Here is a 12,330-nt window from a genome sequence, read left to right on the forward strand (position 1 = left end):
CTCCGGAGAAATCCCAGATAGGATCCTGAGCGAAATCCTTAAGGATGCTGGAAGGAATCTATAAGGGATTCCAGGAAAATCCCTAAAGGAATGTCTGCAGAATTTCCCGAAGAATTTTTTGAAATAAATCTGGGAGTGTCCCCTGAAAGAATCTCTGGAGAGGTCTCAAAAAGAATCCAGGAAGAACTTCTGAGGAAATTCCTGCAGAAATTATTGAAGGAATCCTTGGAGAAATCCCATGGATAAAAACCCTAATTAATCCACCTAGTGGTGATGGTGCCTTGCTCGTGCCTTCGAAAACCCATTTTAACAAAACTTAGGCCACATGTTGATGAATATCGCACTTTCATACGTTTAATAAAAATCCATTTCATGGCACCAGAAATCATATCGTTCATCTCTTTTTTAAGATTTTATTTCTGTGTATTTTAACCTAGGCTAATTCTACAATTTTGAGGCTGCCATCTTTGATATTCCGTTCGACATTTTTGAACTCCGCAGCTCTTTCCCAAATCAAATATACCTACATTGCATGGTTTTAGAGCCCAAAACTCCATCAAACAGCCGCCATCTTGAATTTCGAGCCGCAATCTTGGATATTATTAATGCCATTTTTGGGATCCGTACATCTTCCCCATACCAAATATACCCATAATGCATGGTTTTAGAGCCTCAAACTCTATTAAACAGCCGCCATCTTCAATTTGGAGCCGCCATTTTGAATTTTAGGCCGACATCGTGGAATTTCCGGTCTCCAGTGTTGATTTCCGAACAGAATTCGTTAACCATGCTAAAGGTTACACAAATCGCCGTTTGATGTGTCGCGTGTTGGGACTTGGTTTCGTTTTATATACGGCCAGTTCTGCCGGTGCTGATCCGGTTTACTAAAATGACCATAACTCCGGAACGCCTTGACCGAGCCGGACCATTTTTAATAACAAACAATGCGGTGAAATTCCGGTTCGATTCGAGCGATCCGGAAAATCGGCCAATGGGAAGTGCCTTAACAGAGTGAACTTTTTTGTACACAGACATACATACACACATACATACGCACAGACAACATCTCAAATCGTCGAACTGAATTGATTTTTATATGTGACTTGACCATCCGTGCCTTCTATCGAAAATTCATTTTTTGAGTGAACATATAGTCGTTCAGTTTATTTAGGTGAACGAGAAAGGCAAAAAATGTAGGAATCCCGGCTTAGACCTCCAGTCCAGAGGGACTCCGGAAGAAATCTCTGTAGAAATCTTGAGAGTAACACCAGACGAACCCCGAGACAAATCCAGGAAAGATTCTCCTCAGACAAACAGACGTAACACAGGCGAAATTCCTATCGACCACGCTTTGAACGATCATTTTAAATCTTTTTCACAACCAGAGGCGCGCGCATTGTTTTTTTTTTCGCGTTTGACGTTTCACACCAGCCAGCGCTATCTGCTGGAGATATTGCACAACATGAGTTAATGTTTCTCTTATATGACTTCATTCAATCATATGAGTGCAAAATAAACTTTTGTAGAACATGTGTGCCACTAACGGAAATGTCAAAGAAGAAATTCCAAAGATTTCGCAGAAGGAATTTCGGGGAGAAACCCGGGAAGGATCAATGGTTGAATCTCGGAAAGGGTCCCGGCTGATATCGCTGAAGTAATCGCGGAAGAAAGCCGTGAAAAATCCATAAGAGGATCTTGGGAGAAATCAATAAAGAAATCCCTGGAGAAATCTAGACTGGAATCTCGGATGGAGTCCCTGGACGATTCTCCGAAGGCAACTCAGGAAAAGTTTTTCAAGAAATTCTGGAAAAAATCTCCAAAAGAAAAGTCATGAGAAACCAAAGAATGGCGGAAGGAATCCCAAGAGAAATCCTTAACAGACTCCCCGGAATCCCTAATGAATTGTATTAGTGAGGGAATCCCGAGAGAAATCTCTGATGGAATACAGGAAAATATCCCTGAAGGAATCCCAGGAAGAATTTGTAGCATCGTAGTAAGCCTTGCATTTTGTAACTGACAAATTAAGGCACAAATAAATTCATTATTGTTCTAACCACCAAACGAGAAGGTAGCATTCTACATTTTTTTTTTCCTGTAATCAAACCGGACACTTCGCCAGATGCTGTTTTTTGAGGAGGAAGAAAGTCGACTCACCCCATCCGCCCGCAGAACCTGAGAAGAAGAAACGGATGATTCGGCAGGTCGAGAACGTCACAACCGTGCAACGCGATAACGAGGACAAGGACAGCGATATCTTCAACCTTTTCCATCTTGGATCGAAGCGAACCGTACGTGTAGAAGTTGGAGGAGTTCCACTTCCGTTTGTAATTGACACCGGTGCAGACGAGGACATATTGAGCGAGAATGATTGGCAGACATTGAAACAAATTGGATTTACAGCGTACTCGGTGCGGAAGGGAAGTACGAAGGTTTTCAAGGCATACGGATCCAGTAATCCCTTGATCGTCCTAGGCGAAGTCGACACAGACGTGAAGATCAACGACAGGAACATCGACACCACCTTCTATGTCATCCTTGGTGGAAAGTGCTCCCTTTTATCCGGAAGTACTGCAGTTACGCTGGGATTGGTCAAGTTTTTGAACACTGTGGACAACAATAGTTTCCCCTGTCTTAAAGGTAAGAATTAGCCATTTATTTATTTGAGTAAAGATAGAGTTTGAATTAAATGTTCAATTAAAATAATAACATCCGCATTAAATTGGTGTTGTTATTAGGAATTGTGGCAAACATCAAAATTGACAAAACTGTACCTCCGGTTCGTCAAAGTTTACGTCGTATCCCTTTTCCTCTTGAGGAACTAACTTTGAAAAAGCTAAAAGAATTATTGGAACACGATATAATTGAACGTGTCAATGAAGCATCTGAGTGGGTTTCACCTATGCTTGTGAAGCGGAAGAGCACAAATGAAGTCCGCATCATTGTTGACCTTCGAGAGGCAAATAAGGCTATTGTCAGAGAAATCCATCCACTACCTACACTCGAACAAATAACCAAGAAAATAGGCGGAAACAAAGTGTTCACTAAACTTGACATAAAGCAGGCTTTTCATCAAGTTATGCTTCGTGAAGAATGCCGTTACATTACCACCTTCATATCCCCTCTGGGATTAATGAGATATAAGAGATTGACGTTCGGTTTATCTGCGGCACCAGAACTATTTCAAAAAGTAATGGATGTCATTTTTGCCGACTTTCCTTGGTTGATCGTATTTATCGATGATATCCTGATTCCTGCCAAAAATGCGGAGGAATTGACTGTTAGGACCAAAATGGTGTATGACCGGCTAGAACAATATAATGTTCTTTTGAACTCAGAAAAAGTAGAGGCAAATGTCAAGGAACTTGAATTTCTAGGATATTTCATCACTGAGAAAGGAATTACTGTTTCACGTTCGAAATTAGACGCTATTGAAAGGATGCAACCACCAAAATCAGCTGAAGAAGTACGAAGTTTTCTCGGATTAATTAACTTCGTTCATCGATTTATTCCTAACCTTGCAACTTTGACGCACCCTCTAAATTTACTCACTCGGAAGGGAACGCCATTCTTCTTCAAGAAGAAACATTGGGATTCTACGATTCTACTGACGATACTTATGTTATAGCAGATGGTAGTCCTGTTGGATTAGGTGCTGTACTAGTGCAACGTGGAAAGTGTGGAAAGTATCGCATTATTTGTTACGCTTCTAAAACTCTTACGCTAACGGAACAAAAATACGCTCAGACCGAACGAGAGGCTTTGGCGTTAGTATGGGCCTGCGAGAAGTTTTATTATTATTTGTATGGGAAATTTTTCTGGCTTATTACCGATCATAAGCCTTTACTCGCAATTTTTGGAGAAAGATTGAAACCATCCCCCAGAATAGAACGTTGGAAGTTACGACTAATGGCATACAACTATAAAGTAATGTACAGGCCAGGAAAAAACAATATAGCAGATCCATTGTCACGCTTATGTCAATCAACTCAAAATATGGGCGAAAGTTATGATGAAGAATCAGAAAGAATAATTCGAGTAGTAGCTAGCGATGTTTGCCCAAATGCTTTGACAATGGATGAAATCATATCAGCTACTAAGAGCACCTTTACCGGTGCGCGACTAAACTAAATTACATAGCGCAGTATCATAGCGCTATACCTTATCGGGGGCTACTAACCGGGCTAGTAAAATAGCAGCGAGGCTTTCGGGAAACATCGAGCGCACAAATTTAGGCGCCCGATAGTTGCGCAGGAAACGATTGCTATTTCATATATGTCAAAAGTGTTGTGTTGTTTTTATTTGTTTGTTTCGAACAAAACGCACCAGTGGTAAGCAACAAATTTGGTAAACACTTGCAGTTAGAGAAAATCTGCTACGAATAGGGTATCGCGCCACTTGGGCGGTGGCTTCTATATTCGTCTGTTTTCCACTAAAACTCAGTCAATTTTGAACCAATTGACTTGAAATGTTGTACACGGGTAGATACTATACCTATCTCACCACATTCCAAAAGTTATGTCAATTGGTTCAAATTTGACTGAGTTATAGTGAAAAACAGACGAATATAGAAGCCACCGCCCAAGTGGCGCAATTCCCTATCACAAGCGAAAATGTCCAGGAGTACCCGTCGCAGCGTTCGGTGAATGAAGTGCTGAAAGAATCAAAAGAAAATATCACTCCCAAACGGAAGGGACAGCCTCCACGAAGGAAGCAAGACACCACAATAGAGGAGGAGAAGTGGAAGCCTCTCCACCAAAGCCGGGCAGAGTACGACCACCGAAAGAGTCACCGGAGGACAAGCCGGAAGAAATCAATGTCACTGCTGTGGGATGTCTCCCGGGGCGTGGGCGAGAAACGGAAAATCTCGCTCTGCACGTCGAGGGGATTTCGGTGAATAATGGTTCGGGAATTGTGTAGATCACTGGTTCCTCCAAAAATTCCTACAGGAATTCCTCCGGGGATTCCTTCAGAAATTCCACCACGAGTTCCTCCGGGGATTCATTCAGGAATTCCTCCGGTGAATTATCCAGGGATTCCTTCGGGGAATTTTCCCGGAGGTATCCTCGAAGAAATTCCTTGAGGAATTCCCGGAGGTATTTCTTGAGGATTTCCCGGAAGAATTACTGAAGGAATTCGCGGAAGAATTACTGAAGGAATTCGCGGAAGAATTCCTGAAGGAATTCAAAGAGGAATTCCTGAAGGAATTCCCAGAGGAATTCCTGAAAGAATTTCCGGAGGAATTCTTGGAGGAATCCCCGGAGGAATTCCTGGAGGAATTCCCGGAGGAATTTCTGGAGGAATTCCCGGAGGAATTCCTGGAGAAATTCCCGGAGAAATTCCTGGAAGAATTCCTGGAGGAATTACCGGAAGAATTCCTGGAGAAATTACCGAAAGAATTCCCGGAGGTATCCTCGAAGAAATTCCTGGAGGAATTCCCGGAGATATTCCTTGAGGACTTTCCGGAAGAATTCCTGAAGGAATTCCCAGAGGAATTCGTGAAGGAATTTCCGGAGGAATTTTCGGAGGAATCCCCGGAGGAATTCCTGAAGGAATCCCCGGAAGAATTCCTGGGGGAATTCCCGGAGGAATTCCCGAAGGAATTCCCGGAGGTATCCTCGAAGAAATTCCTGGAGGAATTCTCGGAAGTATTCCTTGAGGAATTCCCGGAGGAATTCCTGGAGGAATAATATGTTTCCAAAATATTTTGTTTATACCGCAACAGTATTTGGCAACGACCGGTACGCAATCCGGTAGCTAAATTTAGTAGCGACCGGTGTGGAAATGAGTAACTAAACTAAAATGACAACTCTGTGGGCAATCATTTTACTCGCCCAGATAGTAGCCCCCGGTAAACTTGCTCTAAGACCGATGAAGAATTGCAGGAAATTATCAGATGGCTCCCATACAACTCAAAGCGTTGGCCAAAAACGTTATGCAGATATAAAAAGTTAGCTGAAAGTCTCACAACAGATGGAAATATTTTAATGAAAGATCAACGTATTGTCATTCCAAGAAGTTTGCAGAACCAAGTTTTGAAGTTAGCCCATGATCCACATCTCGGAATGTCATCTATGAAACGTCGTTTGAGATTAAAAGTGTGGTGGACTCGGATGGACCAAATGGTGGAGGATTTTGTTCATAGCTGCTCAGAATGTATTCTAGTTTCTGAGCCCAATACTGCCCCTATTACAAGAAGTATAATGCCGGATGGACCATGGAAAAAGATTGCTATTGATTACACAGAAGTTGTTTCGGGTCAACATCTACTCGTTGTTACTGATTACTTTTCCCGATATGTAGAAACTATCCTGATTCAATCGATGACGGCAAAGAACACTGTGATGAAACTAAGAGAAGTTTTTGCCAGGTTTGTTTCTTTAATGTTTGCATTCACAAGATATATTATTAAAAAAGAAAATTGTTAGGTTCGGCTATCCTCATCAAATTGTCTGCGACAATGGTCAACCTTTCTCATCAGAGGAATTTTCACTGTTCTGTAAATCCAATGGAATAAATTTGAACCACACAGTACCATATGCACCGTTTCAAAATGGTTTAGTGGAAAGACAGAACAGAACATTACTGAAAACTATAAGGATAAGCGTTTCAATGGGTCGTGATTGGAAAACTGATTTACTGGATTATCTACATGCCTATCGCAGTACCCCACATGCAGTAACCAATTACACCCCATCAGAACTCATGTTTGGCTGGAATATAAGAGACAGAATACCCGGAACAACGAGAAATGTTGATATAGAAAAGGCAATAGATAACGACAAACTAGCAAAGGAAAAGGGAAGGAAATATGCAGATACGAAACGACGAGCAACAAGTTGTAATATTGACGTTGGAGATCTTGTACTAGTGAAAAATGTAATAAGGAAAAACAAATTAACTCCCACATTCAACACTCAAGAACATGAGGTCATCAAACGAGAGGGAACAAGGTTACATTTGAAAAACTTAGAAACGGGAGTATTGTCAAATCGACATGTAAACCATGCCAAAAAAACAGCATGTCGAAATCCATTGAAAACTCAAGGTTCAATATCCGAGGATAAATCTAATTTCGGTATTCCCTATTTGGATTCTTTTCAAAATAATAATAATGGTACTTATATACATAATAATGTGTTCATATTTACAGACGAAGGAAAAAATGAAGATGCACTTTCGGTAACCCCCAAGAGAGTCAATGAAGAATCGTTTCCCGAGAACCGCAGACAAAAGCGAAGGCCGGCATACTTGGCAGATTACCAACTTAATCAAATTGAACTAATTAACAATAAGTAATTTAAGAACATTATACTTTTGAATTTCATTAAAACAAGGGAAAGATTGTAGCATCGTAGTAAGCCTTGCATTTTGTAACTGACAAATTAAGGCACAAATAAATTCATTATTGTTCTAACCACCAAACGAGAAGGTAGCATTCTACAGAATTCCTGAAGCAAGCCCTGGAGAAAACTCTTAAAATTGGACCCATAAACCGTGGCCATATGCAATCTATGCAGCAACGTTTGCGTCACCTATTGAGCTAATGTATGGAACAGCTGCTCTAAAGGCAGCATGGTTAAATATTATGTACAGGGGATAGACAAAATGATCGGGACAGGCAAAATTTTCACTTTTCCGAAAATGTTCAACTAGCTGTAACTTTTTGAAAAGTGCATCAAATATTCTCAAATTTTTACTGTAAGTTCATCAACTAGGTGTGCATCAGTGGACAAAATTTGGAAAAGGTCGGGCTATTCTACACGAAGTTATAAAGATTCTAGAAATAGGTATAATTATCCGATAGCTAACTTTGAGCTGTTATATCTCCGGATTCAATGAACCGAATGCAATGAAATTTTGACCATTTAAGACTTACATAATGAGCTCTAAAAAACGTTTGATACAACTTTAAATTATTAATAAGAGAAAAAGTTATAGTGATTTTATTTATTTTATGAATTCTTTGTAAATTGGTCTATTTTTAATATTCATCCCAATACTTTTTCTATTAATTGAAGGCTATGTTGTTACTTTCCTTCAAAACATATTTATATTAAAGACAATTAGAAGAAATTAAAAAAAAAACTATAATTAGCACCTTGAATTTTGAAACCATGTTGAAGTTTTTGAAAATTTGGTGTTTTATTAGGAAAATAAACTAATCGTAATAATTTTCTTCCCTATAAAGAATTTAAAGTTTAGTCAAAAGTTTTTAATAGCTCATTATATAAGTCATAAATGATCAAAATTTCATTGCATTCGGTTCATTGAATCTGGAGATATAACAGCTCAAAGTTGGCTATCGGATAATTATACCTTTTTTTAGAATCTTTATAACTTCGTGCAGAGTAGCCCGATCTTTTCCAAATTTTGTCCACTGATACACAACTAGTTGATCAACTTACAGTGAAAATATGAGAATATTTGATGCACGTTTCGAAAAGTTACAGCTAGTTGAACATTTTTTGAAAAGTAAAAAATTTGCCTGTCCCGATCATTTTGTCTATCCCCTGTATTTCTCAAGATATTCACCTTAAAAGAAGTGTCCTATAAACAGGACGCTGCGCATATTGTTGGAATTATATCATTGAATTATAGTATCCCAAAACCATCAAGGGTGTTGGCAGTGATTATATCACAACGACTTATAAACATCATGGTTTGTTATAATTATGTTATATTTTTGTTACAATTTTCTGAACCGGTAGTTAATTTTCCGCGAATTCCTGAAGGATGGTTGGGATGGGAGCAATCATTGGATGAATTCCAACTGAAAAGCTTGAGGGATCTCGGCAAGAAAGTCAAATTGGTATTGCTGAAGAAATCCCAGCAGAAATTTTCCGATGTATTCCAGAAATTCCTGGAGAAAATCTCTGGAGGAATCATAGGAGGGATAGCACTTCAGGTGAAATCCTTATAGGAAATTATGGTGGAATTGTCAGAGGAATGCCTGCTTGTATTATAAAAGGAATTACTGGAAAGATCATTGGAGATATGTTTTTGAAATTCCTCCAGTAATACACGACATTCTTTTGTGGTGAAATTCTTGAAACAGTCTTTTTGTTATAAGCTTCTCTAGACAATTTTATTAATTTTCTTTATCCTAAAATGATGTTATTCTGCTTTTTCCTGGGACAGATGCTGCGTCTCTTCTTGAGAAATCCCAAAAAAAATCCCAGTGAAGTCCTTGGAGAAATTCCTGGAGAAACTACAGGAGGAACTCATGAAGGGATCCCAAGACTCATCCAGAAATTATTGCTGGGATACCTTGTGCAATAATAACTGAGATTCCACCAAAAAATCTTGCCAGGACTCCTCCAAAAATTCCTTCAAAATTTCCTGCTGTGATTAATTTAGAGGAGGATTGATCCAGAAATTTTTCGAGTTATTTCTACTGGAAATTCACTTGAGATCCCTTCAAGAATTGTTAAAAATAAGACACAACACCGTCTTCAGCCAGAGGCTGCACAGACTCTGAACATTTCATACACGAGACAACGGACAACACAATTAACACCCAGTGACCCAATGGAGAATTTTCCGTTTGACGAAAAGTTTTCCCCGACTGGAGCGGGAATGAAAACCGCACTCTGACGCTTACGAAACACCTAGACGACTGACGCCACTAACCGCACGGCCACGAAGCCCATAGGGATTGCTCCAGGAACGCAGCTGGGATTTTTTTCATGAATGCTGGGATTTTTCAGACAATTAATGCTGGATATCGTTGGAGGATTACGATAACCATAATACGGGTTTATATTGGAATCCATGAAGAATCCTCTGGAGTCATCCCAAGTAACATCTCTTAGTCAAATAGACTAGAAGAGGTTCTTAGAACCATCAAAAAACCAAATCAAAGGGTATAACGTTTTATAACGGTTATAACTAATTATCAAAACCTTTTCAAAACTAATTAGTCATCAAAGTGTTACTTGGGATGTCAGTAAAAATTTCTACAGGAGTCAGGCATTCCTAGATGAATTCCAACTTCTCCAGGAACCCCTCTTGTTATTTCCCAAGGCCGCGTTTCCCAAACTCGGTTTTCGCGGCGCACCAGTCTCTTGCAGGCTGGCTCAATCGAGTAGAAAGAGCGAGCCTTCGACACGTTGGAGCGCCACGAAAACCGAGTTTGGGAAGCGCAGCCCCGTGGAATTCCTGATATGATTCTCTTAAAAATGCTATAGAAATTCCTCCTTATGAAAGTCCACTTGATGTTCCGCCTGGCAACGGAACTCCTTCACAAATCTATGCTGGGATGTCTCCAGAAATTATTCTTGTGACAACTAAAGTAATTTCTTGATGGATAACTACAAGAGTTCTTCTTGGCATTCCTAAGCGGATCTCTGTAATATCTGTGTTGTATCTTGCTCCCCGTCCACAAACCCGGCTACGCCGTCGATCCATCGCACAGATATTTGCGTTTTCATCTGTCGGCTGTGATACAGTAGAGAAAAAATTAATTACCCTAAAAAAGCATTCGCCGTAGAGGCAAAACCCGACGCGACAGAGAGCGTCCGAAGCTCTCTAGAATCAGCCGGATGCGAGGAGCAGGTCACTTTGTCATGTTCGTTACTTGGTCAGCACCACTCGTCTATCCGAACCAAATGCCCGTCATATGCGGGTGACGGTGTAGGCCATATTGAAGCCACCAAGCAAGCACGCGGTGCCTCCGGTTGCTCCGGATTTTGATCTCTTCAAGAGTGCGCTCAGGGCGGAAAGATGATTGATTATTATGACGGCCTGGGTACCCCTGTGACGACGAGAGCCGGCTGGTTGGACTACATATTTTCTCTATCGCTCGTAAGCTCGAAATACGTTACTCGAAGATTAGAGTAAGGGTCAAGCACAATCACATCACAGGCGCGCGCGCGGATAATCCAAACTGAAACTGGACGAATGGAATGCGCGCGCGCTGTTTGTGCCACCTGATGATGATGCGGTCGTATGGGCCGTGAACGAATGGAGGCTTTTGTGAATTGTTCGAGTAGAGGTATGGTAGATCCTAGAACTGGTTTTTACCTGTTGGAAATGAAGTAAGTTCCATCCAATATCATGGTAAACATTGAAGAATGTGGCTTTCGAAAAAAAAAAAATAAATAAAAATGTTAATAATTTTGCTGTAATAAATGCAGGAAAATCGCTCCCAAGAACTCAACTTTCATATGGAGTCTGAATATTGCAAAATACTAATGAATAAAGTTTCTAAACGCTTCTACCTGGAAGAGACTTTCATTTGCTTAGCTCCTGGAAGACGCATCCAAGAGATTCATTCTTAGAAATAGGCTTTCTAGCTCTTTGCTCCTGGAAGCAGGTTTCAAGTGCTTTGCTCCAGAAAGATACTTCCAAAACTCTGGGACTTGAGGAATTGCCAGGATTTTCTCTAAAAAATCTCTGAAAAAATCCCCATTTTTTTATTTCTTTTTTATATGAAATTTTCACTTATGCTAATTTTTCCCTCCTAAAATTCCCCAAGAATCTTTCCAAAGCATTCTTCAGTAACCTCTCCTGGAATCTTTTCAGGAGTTTTTTCAGAGATCTCTCCTGCAAGGAATTGCTCCAAGAGTCTCTTAAGGAATTCCACTTTGGAAATCTAAAAAAATGCTTTGTGGAAGCTCTCCAAGAGTTTCTCCCAAACGCACTTCAAAATTCTTCAGTAGTATCTCCTGGAATCACTTTATAAACTTTTTAATGCAACTCTTGAGAAATTTCTTCAGGAATAGTTCTAGAAATCTTTTCACCAATTATTTGTACATTTTTCGAAGAACACCTGCAAAACAATCCTTCATGAAACTCTCTTGAAATCTTCAGAGGAATTTCTTCAAGTATTTACCCTGTAATCTCCTTGGAAATTCAAGAATCTTCAGCAGTTTTTCCAAAAATGTCAGGAGAAATTGCTTTGTATATGATGCATCGCTCCAGGAATTGATTTCGATATATCTGCAGACATCTCCTAACCCTTCAGGACGCGCGCTGTTGTAAAAGGTACAACACTACCATAAAACCTCGCTCGCTATACACAGCGCGACCGCAGTGCAGTTTCGGTGACCTGATGGCGCGCTTCCTGAAAGGTTAAAAATATCGTTCAGTAATATCTCTTGGAATCTTTTCGGAAATGTCTCCATGAATCTCTTATGCAATACCTTTGCACATCTTTCCAGAAATAAATTTTACAATGTACCCTCCTGGAAGACGCTTCCAAGCTCATCGTTCCTGAAACAGGCTGGTAAACGCTTTTAGAAATGCCTTCTCATCGCTTTACTCCTGGAAAAGATTTGCAAGCACTTCGCTTCTTGCAGCGGCTACTAAGCGCTTCAATCCTGGAAGAGG

General features: G+C 40.2%; 2 protein-coding genes across 3 annotated transcripts in view; one reads left to right on the forward strand and one right to left on the reverse strand.

Annotated features, from left to right (window-relative positions):
* Positions 1 to 12,330, reverse strand: part of LOC109398423 (transmembrane protein fend) — a 711,615-nt gene that overhangs the window by 655,585 nt on the left and 43,700 nt on the right. The window lies entirely within an intron of this gene.
* LOC134285371 (uncharacterized protein K02A2.6-like) lies at positions 5,384 to 7,992 on the forward strand. Its single transcript, XM_062845974.1, has 2 exons — positions 5,384 to 6,367; positions 6,426 to 7,992. Exons 1-2 carry the CDS (start codon positions 5,985 to 5,987, stop codon positions 7,294 to 7,296), a joined length of 1,254 nt encoding a protein of 417 aa, XP_062701958.1. The 5' UTR covers positions 5,384 to 5,984; the 3' UTR covers positions 7,297 to 7,992.

This window comes from Aedes albopictus, chromosome 1 (genome assembly GCF_035046485.1).
Source record: "Aedes albopictus strain Foshan chromosome 1, AalbF5, whole genome shotgun sequence".
Lineage (NCBI taxonomy): Eukaryota > Metazoa > Arthropoda > Insecta > Diptera > Culicidae > Aedes > Aedes albopictus.